At 31.8% G+C, this 16,872-nt stretch overlaps 3 protein-coding genes across 8 annotated transcripts; all 3 read left to right on the forward strand.

Annotated features, from left to right (window-relative positions):
• The first annotated feature begins 6,918 nt into the window (after positions 1–6,918).
• On the forward strand, positions 6,919–10,574 carry LOG1 (Putative lysine decarboxylase family protein). Of its 3 annotated transcripts, NM_128389.3 has the most exons (7): positions 6,919–7,186; positions 8,211–8,308; positions 8,455–8,485; positions 9,181–9,280; positions 9,384–9,454; positions 9,882–10,025; positions 10,111–10,574. In NM_128389.3, exons 1-7 carry the CDS (start codon positions 7,082–7,084, stop codon positions 10,201–10,203), a joined length of 642 nt encoding a protein of 213 aa, NP_565668.1. In that variant the 5' UTR covers positions 6,919–7,081; the 3' UTR covers positions 10,204–10,574. The 3 variants fall into 3 exon arrangements, with proteins under 3 accessions (NP_565668.1, NP_001325076.1, NP_001325075.1); NM_001336161.1 differs by having other exon boundaries at positions 7,009–7,186; positions 9,384–10,025; positions 10,111–10,560; NM_001336162.1 differs by having other exon boundaries at positions 7,009–7,186; positions 9,882–10,560.
• A 677-nt stretch (positions 10,575–11,251) lies between these two features.
• On the forward strand, positions 11,252–14,017 carry AT2G28310 (trimethylguanosine synthase (DUF707)). Of its 3 annotated transcripts, none has more exons than NM_179787.4 (13): positions 11,252–11,426; positions 11,585–11,688; positions 11,778–11,886; positions 11,969–12,061; positions 12,171–12,275; positions 12,373–12,456; positions 12,550–12,665; positions 12,747–12,848; positions 12,926–13,039; positions 13,130–13,186; positions 13,281–13,347; positions 13,438–13,491; positions 13,581–14,017. In NM_179787.4, the coding sequence occupies exons 2-13, from the start codon at positions 11,669–11,671 to the stop codon at positions 13,782–13,784; spliced, it is 1,125 nt and encodes a 374-aa protein (NP_850118.1). In that variant the 5' UTR covers positions 11,252–11,426; positions 11,585–11,668; the 3' UTR covers positions 13,785–14,017. The 3 variants fall into 3 exon arrangements, with proteins under 3 accessions (NP_850118.1, NP_850119.1, NP_001154537.1); NM_179788.2 differs by having other exon boundaries at positions 11,335–11,426; positions 11,594–11,688; positions 13,581–13,956; NM_001161065.1 differs by having other exon boundaries at positions 11,403–11,417; positions 13,581–13,956.
• Positions 14,018–14,562: 545 nt separating this feature from the next.
• Positions 14,563–16,661, forward strand: AT2G28315 (Nucleotide/sugar transporter family protein). 2 transcript variants are annotated; one of them, NM_179789.4, is made up of 7 exons: positions 14,563–14,912; positions 15,029–15,213; positions 15,294–15,361; positions 15,450–15,582; positions 15,666–15,827; positions 16,022–16,291; positions 16,377–16,661. In NM_179789.4, the coding sequence occupies exons 1-7, from the start codon at positions 14,792–14,794 to the stop codon at positions 16,464–16,466; spliced, it is 1,029 nt and encodes a 342-aa protein (NP_850120.3). In that variant the 5' UTR covers positions 14,563–14,791; the 3' UTR covers positions 16,467–16,661. The 2 variants fall into 2 exon arrangements, with proteins under 2 accessions (NP_850120.3, NP_001324796.1); NM_001336163.1 differs by having other exon boundaries at positions 14,693–14,912; positions 16,022–16,597.
• The last annotated feature ends 211 nt before the right edge of the window (positions 16,662–16,872 follow it).

Genomic DNA, 16,872 nt, shown 5'->3' on the forward strand with positions numbered 1-16,872 from the left:
TACACAAAAATATAACAGTGGATTTAGAGACCCATCTTACATCATCATTAGTCTTTTGGTCAACATACGTTTCCTTACAAACGTTATTTTTTTATACGACACAAAAGTGAATTAGAGAAAGAAAAATAAAAATCAATTCTTTTCTTAAAAATGAGGATAAGATCCAATTCAAAATTAATATTAGATTTTGACATCTACAAGGAAAAGATAGATAGTGAACTAGAAGTTGTAGATGGAGATGTGAAAATGTCTCTTACAATGACACATATCTATTAATTTCATTTAACACGTCTCTTTAATCTCTCCATTCACTTTATTGTCTAACGATTATTAAGTGATTGAATGTGTGTCATACCTTTTATTAGAAAAATTCATGTACCATTGGCTCTTTTCTTAACCTGGTTGTTGATCAATCACTATGATGTTGCTAGCTACAACTTTCCTTGTTACATTTTGTTCCGTGAGAAAATCATCTTTCTAAATTTCGGATAAGACGACCATTAAAAAAGACAACACTCGTTAAAATACTTAAAATAAAAATATTAGGTCATGTAATTAGGTACTTCGTCAATTGTTTAACAATAATCAAGATTAGAAATTATTCAAATCATAATTTAGTGTAAAAGTATCACGAATTATTCATTTTGAGATAGAATGATAAAGTTTTGTAAATAGTCCTCCTCTTTTAGAAAATTAATTCAATATTGAAAAGCTTGATGTTTTCAATATAATTCTTTTACTTTCTAAGTAATTAGGAATAATATAGTAGATTTCGAAAAATAATGAAGACATACTAGCTCACAAATATATTTATATTTATAACAACTCACTAATATAGATTTACAACTATCTAATTAAGCAGGATGAGTAACCAATAATTTTAAACGAATATAGATTGATAAACAGTGCAATAATAACAGAAACTTAGTCAGCTACACAATTATTAAGGAAGCAAATTATCATTATTTGTCAAAAAAAAGCTGGAGGATCATAAGTGAAGATGATGGATGATGTTCCAAAGGAAATGAGGGACAAGATGTGATTTGCATAGAGATGTAAAAAGATGTTTCATGTGGGAACATGTCTTAGTGAAAATAACCTTAAATAGAGACAACATTTTGGATTAAGGCCTATTTTGCCCGTTGCACCCTACCAGTTCTTAATAATACTGCTTCGGTGGCATCGTAGTGGGATTCCCACCAATTTCACAAAATTTTGGTTTAAATTAATAGAAAAATCTAGAGACTTATCTTGATGATGAAGTGTTGTGTCATTGTGTGTGTGTGTGTGTGTGTGTGCAACTAATTTAACGATGAGTGATTTGACTTCAGACAAAAGAGCAAAGACAGAGATGGTAACACGGGATTTCCACTTCTTCTGTCTCTATGGTCTCTTACACATGTTCCGTTTTATTCGAATCCCATCGTTGGAACAACTTATCATTGTACGTTCAACATTCATATAAGTAGATACAATGTCTGTTTTTGGTGTAGTTAACTACTAAGGAGATAATCTAATTAATAGGTAAGTAAGTCGTTGCAAATTCATCATTTAGCAGTGAGAAAGATATTTGTATAATCTAAATTTATCGTAGACGTTGTAGATTTGTGATTAATGTTTCCGTCACATAATCTCTAGAAATATAAAATTATATATCCTTCTCACTCTTTGTTTCATATATATAATTAAAATTTTGAAAAACATTACAAGATTAAAAGAGATAATATGTTACGTTGATGAATTCACCAGGTTACATGTAGAAATTAGGATGAGTGTACTGTGTGCAGCGGGGTTGGAGGATTTCCTGAGTTTTTACATAGCTTTAACCAGTGGAAAAAAAACTTTGGCGTATGGCTAAGTATTTACTAAAGCATCATGAGATTTTGATCGCGAATATATTACTGTTGGCAATGAGGCTATGAATGGAGGCAGCAGACAAAGAGGTCTAATTTGTCTGCGGTTTAGTCCATCTCATTTTTGGGTGGACAATAAACTGATGCGGACCAAATTTATTTGTATATAAAAACAGTCCGCAGATGGTCCGATGCGGTTACGTTTTCTTCTATTTTTTTTGGTTCAGACCACTACGGAGTATAATTGATGAATGGTAAATAAAAGTGGTCTGGTCCGTTGACGGTTTTGTCCGCCCCAACCGTCGCAATCATTCAAACCCTGAGTGAATTAGGAAACAAAATGCAAATAGATGAACAAATTTAATAATAACTTTACGTAATGTTTATTTTTATTTTTATTTTAAATTTATAAACTGTTTCATTTAGCATTTCTTTCAAAAAAATGCAAACATCAAATCTAAATTATATGTTTATCAATTGTACTCACTCATAAAATCCTACTATCAGTAAATTAGTGCGAGAAGATTTGTGATAACTGACCAATAAACTGTTGAAAGGAAATGTCAATGGTCACTGGTCAGAGACATTGTAGCAGAGGATGCATGAAGTAAAGTAGTACAAATTCAATTATTTTGCCGATTTTATTTAATCAACCAACGTAATTTAGTGATATATAATAACCAATGTACCCAAAAAAACAATGGAAATTCGTAAATATCAAACAAATATATTTTAGGAAACAAAAGAAAAAATCAATTCTGCCTTTTACAGCACAACCTCCACATGCAAAAGAATAATGATCTAATTCTCAACTCCACTAGACCACAAGTACATCATTTTCCTGTATCTGAACTGTGTCTTTGGGAAAACTTGAGATGTCAAAGGTTGTACATACATATGAAGCAACAAAAGTCAAAGTTATAAAACATTGAGAGCAACAATTCATGTAAAATGTTGAAACTTGATTTGCTCAATACAAGATAGTGTCACAACTCTCACAAGCACTTAATAAAACTCATATTGAGGACAATGACTCTGTCGAACACTACGAAGATAGAATAGGGGTCCCCTACGACGTACTCTGTACCTCCCTCTCCTTCTTCCTCCATGTGATTACGTTTCTTACATTTTTTGTAGTTTTGTTTATTCCTTTTTTCTCACAATCATGCATTCTTAGTTTCGTACATATATTGTGACATTTGTTTTACATTAATTATCGTGGAATGGCTCAGCTCCAATAATGAAAATCATACCAAACCCGGACTAGTTTTTTTTTCCTTTTTTATTTAGATTAGTACAGGATATTCGGTTGCCGACCAGTCGGAGCTAAGGACCACTACTCGTCTACTCCTGGACGTGAATAGACTCTTTGGCAGGAGTTTTCTGCAAACCTACCCACAAGTTAATTATTTGAGACTCAAATCGAGAAGCTTCAAGTTGTCCAAACAAAATGGCTTAGTTTGTAGTGGAAATCGAACTCAGACACACTATAGTCATGTTATCCCTTTCTCCTAGGTCATGGTCCAATTACCACTGCACCATTTTGCTTGGGCTAAAACGGAGTAGTTTTAGTTTGATTGATTAAGTTGTAGATGAATTAAGTTTTTTTCGATAGTCATAAACAACATTTTCATTGATAAATCTAAAATACAAGTAGAATAATAGCATTAAAAGTACGATAAAAGAGGGGAAAAAAAGATGGTCAATGTCTCGGTTAAGTAATATGGTCACACAACGTTTTCTTTTTCGTGTATTCCTCTCCCTATTTTGGTGAGCATTATGATAATGAAAACGTATCTACAGAAGTAGGATAAGTTTCTTTTAATAGTCAAGAGGTTTTTAGTCCAATAAATAATCGAAAAAAATAGTTTGTTGTTTATAAATCGATCGTTCAGTCAAGTCGTGGAGCCGGTAATCACTACAAAAAGAATTTATCCATTAAACAAAGAAAATAAATTCATGTACTACATTGCTACATTGGACAAGGCACACAAATTATCATCGATCGCTAGTTATCTCCATGCCAATGTTGTGATAAATAAGGACGTACGTAAATTCAACCATAAATTCATAATTACATTGACAAAGTAGCTAAATTGCCATAAAATGAAGGAGACTCTAATTTTTCGTAAAACTATCAACTATAAAACTTTCATTTCTAAATGCTATTATTCAATCGTCATAATCCTTCGTTAAAACGTTTGCTTTTAAGTTATGTTCAATATAGCGACTTGATGACACTTTGATTTCGCTTTGTAGCATATAAACATATACTACATTTCAACATTTGTTCATGAATCATGATATTCATATATTGACTCGTTATATATCCTAACCATGTGACGGTAATTAAAGCATTTTACTAGTTTTAGACAAGTTATATTCAACGCTATAGTTTTACTAATTATATATTTACATGCATATAAACATAAATTCGAGACAGATTCTATTATTTATATGAACTTGGACCTTTGTTGTATCTACTAAAAATGAATTTGATGGACACAAGGTGGTAGACCAGTCTTTCCTAAAATGGGGAGGCCACAAATGGTTAGTGTATGAGATAGGTGTCGTTATATCTTTGGTTCTTTGGCAATTAAGGAATGTCCATCTATATTGAAATTGTCCTAAAATAGAAAAGGCAAACCATCACTAATCACTACAATAAGTGTGTGCTCTGTAATTTATTTCAGTGTTACTTTATTAACCTCTTAATGGTATTGTTATGTACACCGACGTTCGAATTTTCAAGTATTAAGTTGCCCTATGTGTAAATAATATTAAGGTGAATCATAAATCATGGTGAATGTGAATCTCAGTATTTTTGTCAAAACTTTCATATATTTGATTTCCCAATTCCTCGCGCCTTATAATTTTTATACTTTATAAAAGTTTTGAATTTTTATTAAAGGGAGCAGGGAACACCTTTAAGAAATAAATAAATAAACAATTGATGCTATACTAAGAAAAATTAAATTGATCCAAAACAATATGCTAAATATATATATGATGGATAGTCGGTACTATTGAGGAAGTGGGAAATTTTCATATATACTTCAACCTAAAATTGGATGATTTTTTATTAACTGGGATATTATACAAAATAATTCTGACAAAAAAACAAATAATTTAAAATAGTCGGTATATATAAAAGAGAGAGTTGTTCGCATCAATTTAAAGTATGAATTTAAACCATCATGTTTTTCACATGTTTAACTTTTTTTTGGCTTTTCGGATTGTCCCTTAATTTGGACCATACATGATACATCACCTATCGACTCTCTTAAAATGAAGATTAAATTTGTAACGTTAACCAAATAGTCTGATCTCTTGGGATTTATAAGTCACTTTTGCAACGTTAAGACATTAAGTGGCCGAAAAGAGAAAATTAAGAGAACTTCTGGGGAATATAACAGTACTAAATGATTGCAGTAGATAAAACATTACAATCTATAGGATTAGTACGAAACAAATTAGGTTAGTGTGTTTAGTACGGTTGGTGGAGAATAAATAAAACAATCAAAATATTACTCCAAGTCTCCAACACTTGCATATTTCAACAAAAGTTTTAAAGCTGGTTTAACCCAAAAAGAACCCATATGGTTTGTCATCGAGTTTTTTTTTTTATGGTACGATTTTCTTATTTTCAAAAACTAATTACAACTAAAAATTACGTACCCATTAGGCTATTATACAATAACAACTCAAAATGAACCAAATGTGGAATTGAAGCCTAGACAGGCAATGGAATTATAAAGGATAAGTAATACAATCAAAATACAATTTAAGAAGAGAGGTAGAGTGTGTTCTAGTAAGTTAATTTCTTAGATAAAAATTATTTTATTTTGCGCAAGGCCATAGGTTATTTCTAGTATACATGAATTGGTAACATATGCGTTAATTGTGATAGAGGCTCATGTTATTTTTGTGTTTCCGTACGGAATATAGGGCAGTCGATCAACTCAATCATTTTTCAATGAAGTCTGGCTAAACATGATTGGTTTGGATCAACCCAAACAATAAATATTCAAGCAAATGAATAGAGATATGCGGTTGTCGTAGTTGGGACAGAACCACCACATTTCATTTGTTGTTGTTAGATTCACTAACACATTCTTTTTTTTCTTTTGAAGATATTTTGGGCGAAGGCTTATATATATTCTAAAACGGTGACACACAATAATCATTTTCTTATTTTTCTTTCTCATATAATTATATTAAATATTTTTGGTTAGTTATTATAATTTAAACAACACTCTCCTAAAAATTTTGTTTTGGCATTTTCAAATATTCAAAAATATTTAAATATATATTTTTCATTAAATGTAAAATTTATTGAACCCAAAAAATCGTGTTTATATCAAGTGCATAGTCTATTTTCTTACATATTACTAAAACAATGAAATCTACATTCAAAGTTTGTTAACTTATTTGTCTTGTTAGTTCTAGTTTGATTGTTATCTATTATCTATACTTATTTTATTTGCTCAAATTGTTTTAAGCAAAAATTTATTGATCTTGATATATCCATAATTTCTTTGGATTACCTTAAATCTTAAATCTTAAAGTCAAACCAACATAGGTTATTTTAGTCTCTTCTTCGTTTTCGGTCCTCAAACTCGAGACATTTCCAACTCTTCTCTTTAAACTGGCTAGGTGATAAGTCGGGTAGGCTATCAAAACCGGATTTTTCTGCTCGTTTTGATTGTTTTGTACTAAGTTCTCTGCTATCACAATTTAAATTTTTAATTAGTGGAAATCAGTCGGCAACTTCTACAACAAAAACGCATCCACACACCGTGTCAACAAAAGTACTTTGGAGTAATATTAAATAGAATGTGATATATAATGAATGTGAACCTTTTTATCAAGACATTCGGTACATTGTAATTGTATATTATTGGTCTCCAACTAACCTAAGGAATAAGACAATTTCTATTCTAAGTTTTATTTTTTCTTAACCATTTCTAATCTATTTATTATGGAAGAATGTCAAACTCGTGTTATAAAAAAAAGAATGTCAAACTCATGTAGCCACTATTTATTTATTTTAAAAGTTTCTTTTTATGATATTACTATTAGGAAGCGTATGAGCTAGGTATATACCCCACCGCCCAATATTCTATATATATGAGCAAAGAACATTCATACCAACATCACAACGAGAAAGATAGATTCATCTTTCAATCTTTTTTTATCTTAAAACAAAACTTTGTGTGAAGAGAAAGATGGAGATAGAATCAAAGTTCAAGAGAATATGTGTGTTTTGTGGAAGTAGTGCTGGTAATAAAGTCAGTTACAAAGATGCTGCTATCGAACTCGGAACCGAACTGGTGAATTTCCATTTTCACTTCCTTTTTCTTTTAGAATCTTGTTTTCTTTCATATTTTTTTTTTTCTTAAAGTCTCGTTTTCTATAGAAAATTAGTCTTTTCATTTTTTTTCAAAGCTTAAGAGTAACATAGAAGAAGAGAAAAAAGCTCTGTTTTTCCATTTCCAGATTGAAAACAATCGAGAATTAGCAGTTCCAAGTTTTTGGGAAGACTCATGTCGTAGACCTTAGATTCTTTTGTTTTTGTTGTTTAAAGACTTAAGATTTCACATCTTGGTAGTAAATTTTAAAACCGTAAAAATACAAAAACCACATAAATAACATAAAAGAGTTAACTTAACCAATTTTGATTTCTGTATTGAATAATTTATGAGTAGTGTGAAGCACAAATATTTCTTTGTTATGAAACAAAAATATTTTCTTATCATTTTCTTTTTGACTTATTGACTTCTTGTAAATACCTGAATATCAAAATGTTGGATCTCTAATAATTATTTTTTTCCGTTGACCCAATTAAAGGTAGTATTATTTACAAGTTGCTAGGAAATGGGTTTAATCATTTGACTTGTCATAACTAAAGTATTTTAAGCCATTTAGAGTTAGTGGAGTCAGCAATTCATATCAAAACATTTCCCATTATCTTCTTTAGATGATTATTGTTTGAAATATCATCTTCAATTTGTACTTACTGTGGTCAGTGGTAGAAACATAGTTCTAACGCTTAAAAAGGATGAAATTCAAAAGTATTTTTTAGTTGAATTTGTGATGGGAAAGTTCATACTTTATTTTTGTTTTACCATCTTTTTTTTTTCATGTACTTTCGTGGGTACTTTTACCAGAAAATGTAATTATGGAGTTTCCATCTTTATAGTTTTTCTACAATATCTTTATCCACTACTATTTGATGTAATGCTTTTTTTTTTTCTATTTTGTCGACACAATTGTAATCCTTTTTATCAATTAACTATGACAATGACCACTATAATTAACACCAAAAATTACTAAAACCAAATGTTGTTTTTGTAGGTATCGAGAAATATCGATCTTGTCTATGGTGGAGGGAGCATTGGTTTAATGGGTTTGATTTCTCAAGCTGTTTTCAATGGAGGTCGCCATGTCATTGGGTTCGTTTAAACCTCTCTTTTTTTTTTTTTTCTTAAAATTTCAATGTTCTCCAGTAATTAACAAAAAATGGATAATTTTGCCATACGTGTAGTATTTGTGACGATTACTTTTTAACCAACTTTTTTTGTCTTGTTACTGTCTTCAGGGTTATCCCCAAGACACTAATGCCAAGAGAGGTACGTCCGAAATATAACTCCAGAATAATATTTATGAACTATTGTTTTTTTCTTACCACTTTCATAAAAACAAATTCTAGAGTTTAAAGAAATTGGTGGTAGATAATTTAACAAGAACATCAACCTCATAAATGTTATCTTTAAAACGCGTATATCACATTTGTCTCATATTAGAGTGTGTTTCAATTGAGACAAAACAGGCCAATTTATTGGCCGGTGATATTTTCATGTTTCCCTTATCTTATTTTTTTGTTAGGAGTATAATTTAATTATTTTGTCTGTCTTTTGAAATGTGTAGTTAATTTCTAATGAAAAATAAAAATAAAAAGCCACCAATCATGTTGCTCCAAAATATGATTACCTTTCTACGAAAGGGGTCAAGGTGATAAATGTAAGGAAAACACCTCGAGAGACTAAATCATCATTACCTCTATCCTTTCTCACAACATAATGGGCTAAAATATGATTGCATAAGATAAAAATGGATTTGTATATTACATGTTGAATCCAAAACAGTAGCATTAAGAGCCATTTTGTTAGATTCACACATCTTTGGAGGAAGAAAACCATAAAACAAGTGGTGTGAGTGTGTAAGAGATTTGTCTTTTTGTTTTGGAATATATAGAAGACACAAGTGGTGAGAGTGAGTGGTAATAAAAAAATAACAAACAATATTGTGTAAATTGTGGATAAAGATAACAGGAGAGACAGTGGGAGAAGTGAAGGCAGTAGCAGACATGCACCAAAGGAAAGCTGAAATGGCTAAGCACTCTGATGCTTTTATCGCTTTACCTGGTTGGTTCCTTTTCATTTTCTTATCCACCATTTTAATCATTAGATTTTATACAAAATGTGATTAGTAAAATGGGAATTTATAATGTTGAATGTTATTATGTAGGTGGGTATGGGACACTTGAAGAGCTTCTTGAAGTTATCACTTGGGCACAGCTAGGCATCCATGATAAACCAGTAATCATTTTGCTTCCATTTCTATTTATATATATTACATTATACATTCCTAATAACTTGAAGTAATCTTAGACTAAACTAGGTAATTAACAAGGAAAAATAACTATTGCCATCAAATAGTGAAAGAAAATCTCCTAAAGAGAATACATTATTTTTTAGGTAACACGTTATTTTAGTTCTATTTTATGGACATCTTTTTTTCACATACGTCCTAACCAAAGTAAACTCTAAAACTCTAATTTTCTTTTAGTAAATTAGACGTTCACATTAGAAATAATCTATAACGAACGATTAATCGATCGTGACGAAAATCGTAAATGATTGATAAATTCGTCAAATGAAAATTTAAGTCATTACTAGTTTCTTAAATGCCATGTTATTAGTTTTTTTTTTACCAATAATAATTCTTAATGTTATGAATGTGAAGGTGGGACTGTTGAATGTGGAAGGATACTACAATTCATTGTTATCATTCATAGACAAAGCAGTGGAAGAAGGTTTCATTTCACCAACTGCTCGTCATATCATTGTATCTGCTCCTTCTGCTAAAGAACTTGTCAAGAAACTTGAGGTTGCTTTTTCACTTTTTTCTTTACTTGTTTGACTATTTTCTGTATAGTTTTTTTTTTTAACTTCTGTGGATTTGAAAAAAATAGGATTATGTACCAAGGCATGAGAAGGTAGCCTCAAAGAAAAGCTGGGAGATGGAGCAAATAGGGCTAAGTCCCACTTGTGAAATCTCAAGATGAAAAAGGACTAATTAATTTCCTTAATTAGGACAACCCAATTGAATGATCTCTCCAAATTGGGACCCTCTTTATTGATTGTAAAACTTAGTCCAAGCAAACCGGGGAAAAAACAGATTGACTTTCTTCTTTTTGTGTAGTTGATTCTGTTGTTTAATGTATTTTTTTTAGATTTTTATTCGGGAAAAAAAAAGAAAAGACAGAAAATATGTTGGTTTTTTTAGTTTGGATTTTGTAATATGTCCCCCAACAAACAACTCAATTTTATAGTTTTTCTTTCTTTCTTTCTTTCTTTCTTTGTTGAATTCTTGTTCTCTAGAGTTCCTTTTTGTTGTGATTATAGTAAATTGAGTTTTGATCAATTCAGATTGAAGTTACAAGTCTCTTGAACCCATTTTATACCACTAAAACCAAAGTATAACGTAATACACCATTAAACAAGACTAGTAACCCCTTTTGTAAAAAGTTGATTTACTAATTCTATAAAGCTGTAAAATAGTGAATTAAACCTTTTTGTAAGAAAAATGATTTACTAATTCTATAAAGCAGGAAGCATAGAAAAAAAATTGTTAATCAATTCGTATTATACTAATGTAAAATTAAAATTGCTCATATTAAAAGGTATTTTTGTCCCTCAAAATTTACAGTAAAAAAGCCAAGTAACAATTTTTCAAAAAAATATAATTCTAAGCCCAATCATGGAGTTGCTGCATGTACATCAGAACATGGAGTCATGGACCATCTATGGGCTCAGTCCCAAACTTAGCCCATATGTTTCCTTTACAGTAATCTTATTCTTCTTATTCAACACATATTTCTTAATGATTCTATTTCCTTTGTTGTCACAAATGAAAGTAGTTAAGTTTGACTGATTACGAGATTTAGAAACAAGAAAAACCAGTTTTAATTTTCAAATCTTGTTGGCTCCAAAAGAATGTAATAAATGAGTTGTGTAATAAAAAAAAGACAGGAACAAATGTATGTAATGTCCTAATAATAGAGCTTATCTTTTGATTAATTAATCAAAAAAGTTTGGGCCTTTTAAGAATTTAAAAAACCTCCAAAAATTCGACGCAAATAGGCCTCTCCACCAAATCTCTCTCTCTTTCTCTCTGTCACACTCTTTATCACTCTCTGCTCTCACAGATCGGAGAATCTCCTCTGAGAGCTCTAATCTCTCAGCTTTCTTCACCGGCGTCTCCGGATCTAATAATCCTGTAAGGCCTGTAAGTAATCTCATTTTTATTTTCAAGATTTATTTGCGATTTCATCTCTTTTATGCTGAATTTGATTTTCGATGTAGCCTTGTTTTAGCTATCAGTATTACAATTAGTTATCACTGTGATATATATCTTCTCTGAAGTATTATGTTTGCGTTTTGAAGCTACTGCAGAAAAAAGATTGAATTTTTACAATTTGGGGTGACTCAATTTTGTTGACTAGAGTGTTTGGAGATATTTCTAACTAAATGGGAACAATGCACCGCAGGTATAATTTCCTTAACTGATAGATTGTAATACAAAAAAAAGAGTTTTTTTTCCAATATGAAGATTACTACTTAGTGGTTAGTTTTGCAGTGGTGCTCCTCGAAGAACGAATGAAAATGCAAAGGTTATTATTACTACTATTTTGGGGATAGTGTTTGGGACTTTTATTGGTATCACATTACCTTCACTTTCGTTTAAGGTATGAGTTTTGTTTTTCATAGGTCCTTTTATGTGTCCCTTTCATTTTTGCACCTGTTGAATTTTGTTTCGTATTCCTGCAGATTAACTTACCCTCGCGCCTTATATCATCTCTTGATGTAGCCATATCTGGTGACAAATCCCCTGAAGATTTCGGTTCAAGAAAGTTTCCTGAGGTATATAATAAACTTCTTGTTCGGTTCCCTTTCGTTAGCTTTTCGATTATGTTCTAGAATAGTGCCTCATTTCAGATGAAATGTATCGTTTCTGTATGTTTGATTGCAGATATATGTTCCAACTAACCCGCGTGGTGCAGAACTACTACCTCCAGGAATCGTTGTGGCGAAAACTGATTTTTACTTGCGTAGATTATGGGGAGAACCTAATGAAGTATTGACTTCTCATTCTATATTTACTTTCTCAATATATATGGTTTTATCTCTGAAGGCCATTAGAATAGTTAATGTCAAAACAATAACCTTTGCAGGATTTGAAGAAGAAGCCAAAATATCTTGTGACATTTACAGTTGGATTTGAGCAGAGGAACCATATTAATGGAGTTGTTAAGAAGGTTCTGCAATATCAGCATGTGTTTTAGCAAGTATTGTTTTATATATTCTTTGTGGATACACTCAGATTTTTTGTTTTCTTGTCATATCTTCAGTTTTCTGAAGATTTCCAAATTTTGCTCTTCCATTATGATGGCCGGACAACTGAATGGGACCAATTTGAGTGGTCGAAGAGCGCGATTCATATTAGTACAAGAAAGCAAACAAAATGGTTAGTCATCTGGTCATTTACCGGTTATTAAGTATGTTTGTCGAGTATGTTTTTATCGAAATTCTCTACTGGTTTTGGCAGGTGGTACGCGAAGAGGTTTTTGCATCCTGATGTTGTGTCAGCTTATGAGTACATATTTATATGGGATGAAGATCTTGGAGTGGAGCATTTCAATGCGGATAAGTAAGTTATTACTTGTCTGAAGTAGCAGAACAATCTTATATTTTACATTTTGTGATGGAATTCTATTAAAACTTCAGGTACATTGAGTTAGTTAAGAAGCATGGTTTAGAGATTTCTCAACCAGGCTTAGAGCCTAACAATGGACTCACATGGGAAATGACAAAGAGGAGAGGTGACCGGGAAGTCCATAAGTAAGATCTCCTTCTCTAACCATTCTTCTTTGCCTTTCTTTCAAATTTGGTTCTGAATTAAGAAATGTGTTGTTACTTACTGTTGAACAGAGATACAAAAGAGAAACCAGGATGGTGTAAAGACCCACATTTACCTCCATGTGCCGCGTAAGTCTCTCTTTGAAACGTTCTCTTTAGAGCAACTCAAGAGTGTTTAGTCATTGTCAGTACTGAGTTTTCTGAAAAAAATTCCCTCTCACAGGTTTGTTGAAATAATGGCGCCTGTATTTTCTCGAGAAGCATGGCGATGTGTGTGGCATATGATTCAGGTTCGTCGATCTGTAGATACATAGTCCTAGTCTTAGTCCATCAAAATAATGCTTGTTGTTTTGATCAGTTTGTTTATGTTTCTGATGCAGAATGATCTGGTTCATGGATGGGGTCTCGACTTTGCGCTTAGAAGATGCGTTGAAGTAAGTTGTTTTTGCCCCCCCCTTGCTTACCTTAATAACACAATATTCTCTTGACTGATGATGAAAATTTGTGTGTTTTGCTTTTGCAGCCTGCTCATGAGAAGATTGGTGTTGTGGATTCGCAATGGATAATACATAAAGTGATACCTTCACTTGGAAGTCAAGGAAAGTCAGAGAATGGGAAAGCTCCATGGCAAGGAGTGAGAGATAGATGCAAAATGGAATGGACAATGTTTCAGAACCGATTGGCTGATGCTGATAAAGAGTATCTTGGGAAGATGGTGAAAGATTAGATTTGTTTTTCTTTTTTCTTTCTATATAATTAATATATTAAAAAAACTTTTACTTTTGTATATCAAATATTTTACACTAAATTAGGTTTTCATAGGACATGTGTGAAGCCCTTTTTATTGATATTGTGTAAGATTTATACATTTTGATTGAGCTTTATTATGTTGTTTGTTACTTTCTCCATTTCAAATTCTTAGATGTTTTTAAAAAGAAATTGCTTTCACTAAACAAGAGAGAAGTGAAACATGTAAAAAAAAAAAACTTTAGAAAACAAAGGTGTAATAGAAGTGGTTGTTATTACATAATCTTTTTGACTTCTGAAAAGACAATAAGAAAACAAGACTTATAACCAGTTTCATGATTTATCTATTTCACCCAATTTCATAAATTGGCTATTTTATATTTGCTCTCAATAGGTAACGTAAATGGTAGAGAAATTAAGGAGAAGAGAAGGGTATTGGTATGGACTTTGGAGTGAGTGTGAAGCTTTACACCAAATCCAAATAATTTCAATTTTCATTTTAGTTTCTATTTTACAATATTTTGCCCAATAGAAAAAGTATGAGAAATTCAGTTTCACCTTCCTTTTTGCTTTTAGTTCAAGTCAATTGTTTGTCCATAGAAAACCATACAATGTCTCCCTCCATTGGCTGTTTCATTTCAGAGTCTTTTTTATGGTTAAGAATTTGCTATCATATCATTAGTAGAAGTCTCTTATGAGGAAAAACAAATATTAAGCAACATCATTATAGTTTTTCTCATGTATCTTGTGCGTAATTATGTAAATGTCATAATTATTAAAACATGAAATTAGGAAGAACAGAAGTTTGGTGTTAGACACCAACCATTTTTATACAAACAAATAATAAAAATCTCATTATATCACCTTTGCATTTCATCACTCATCACATTCACAATCCTTCTCTTTTTCTCACATCAATATATATCTCTCTTTCTCTCTCTTCATTTGATAGATTTGAAGATTTGAGAGGAGAGAGAGGAAGAAAAAATGGGAGAGATGAAGAGTATGCAAATGGGTGTGATTGGAGCATTGTTTCTATCAGTTGCATCTTCTGTCTCCATTGTCATTTGCAACAAAGCTTTGATGACCAATCTTGGTTTCCCTTTTGGTAATTACTAGTACTTTTTTTTTTTGCTTTGTGAGAATATATTTTGTAAGATCTTTATCAAAAACCCGATTATTCGTCTTAGGATTGATCGCTTTTTTGCTATGGTTTTGTTACAGCAACAACACTTACTAGTTGGCATTTGATGGTAACATATTGCACACTTCATGTGGCATATAAACTAAACTTCTTTGAGAATAAACCAATAGACATGAGAACTGTTGTTCTCTTTGGCCTCCTCAATGGCATTTCCATTGGTCTCCTCAATCTCAGCCTCGGCTTTAATTCCATCGGCTTCTATCAAGTATATATCTTCGACATACTTTTGATCATGTAACAATTATATGATTCACCAATTTGATGTTTGTCCATAACTAATGGCAGATGACCAAACTTGCTATCATACCATTCACTGTTCTTTTAGAAACCCTCTTCCTCAACAAGAAGTTCAGGTGAACCAAACTTGATACATAAGATTATTTTAATTTTTATTGTTTACATAAATAACTTTTTTTTGAATGACATATTTTGGTTTTGCAGCCAGAAGATAAAATTCTCATTGTTTTTGCTGCTAGTTGGGGTTGGTATAGCATCAATCACAGATCTTCAGCTCAATTTTGTTGGCTCTGTTCTATCTCTCCTTGCCATTGCCACAACTTGCGTCGGCCAAATTGTATGCTTTAAGTTTCATTAAACTAATGTTTAATAACTAATACATAGTATAATTAATATGACTATGAAAATGTTGTGGTGAAGCTAACAAACACTATCCAGAAGAGACTGAACGTGACATCAACACAACTCCTATACCAATCAGCCCCGTTCCAAGCTGCTATACTCTTCGTCTCGGGTCCTTTTGTCGACAAATACCTCACTAGCCTCAATGTTTTCTCCTTCCATTACTCTCCCATCGTCGTGGTAATTTTTTACATCGTTAATTCCATTTATTCCCAATTGGTGTTAAAATAGAATTAGAATCATTGTCCTGGATCGGTCCAGCCCATTTTCGCATGGCCCCTTAGAGCCGTGCCCATGTTGAGCCATGATTGTATCATAACGTCCCTAGATAGATACTAAAATTTTGTGAAATTTGACAATGATGAATCATGCAGGGGTTCATAACGTTGTCGTGTTTGATAGCGGTTTCGGTTAACTTCAGTACGTTTTTAGTGATTGGAAAGACATCTCCGGTGACATACCAAGTCTTGGGACATCTCAAAACGTGTTTGGTGCTCGCATTTGGTTACACTCTCCTTCACGATCCCTTCACTCCTCGTAATATCGCAGGAATACTCATCGCTGTCCTCGGGATGCTTCTCTACTCCTACTTCTGCTCAGTTGCTTCTAAATCCAAACAAGCCTCCTCCGATTCCACTTTTCTTGTACGTTAACCACACAAAAAGAAAAGATAGAAATAATGAGTGTTGAAAGTTTCTAAGTACTTTGGTTTTATTCCTTTTTTGACAGGGGAAAGATAGAGATACGACGCCGCTTTTGGGACAAGAAAATGAGAACCATCATGAAGCCAAGAAATTAGACAAGCATTCTCCAGTATGAAATAGTACAATAACTCTTTCTTTATGTTTCGACTCTATAATTGTGTCCCTTTTTTTTGTTCATTCATTGATAATGTTTTTGTAATTGAGAAAAAATTGAAATAGCCAATGGGCATTTTCTCTTCTTTTTTATATTTACATTTCCTATTTCATTTCCTCCTTTTTGGATCTTACAAGGATTATAAAATTATTTTCTCTCGTACGTGTTCTTTGGTTTATGTTAGTGTTCTTCAAATGATCAAATGATTGTTTTCTATTAAGAAGATAAAATAAAATAGTATAGTACTAAATAGTGTTTAAAATACAATTAGTTTCAAAACGGTTTTGGACTTTTCGGTGATTAAAATGTGATAAATTATGAAGTTTTTGAGTTTATGGAAGAAAAATGATGGGCGATTTGACATATG

The sequence above is a fragment of the Arabidopsis thaliana genome, chromosome 2 (genome assembly GCF_000001735.4).
Source record: "Arabidopsis thaliana chromosome 2, partial sequence".
Taxonomy (NCBI): domain Eukaryota; kingdom Viridiplantae; phylum Streptophyta; class Magnoliopsida; order Brassicales; family Brassicaceae; genus Arabidopsis; species Arabidopsis thaliana.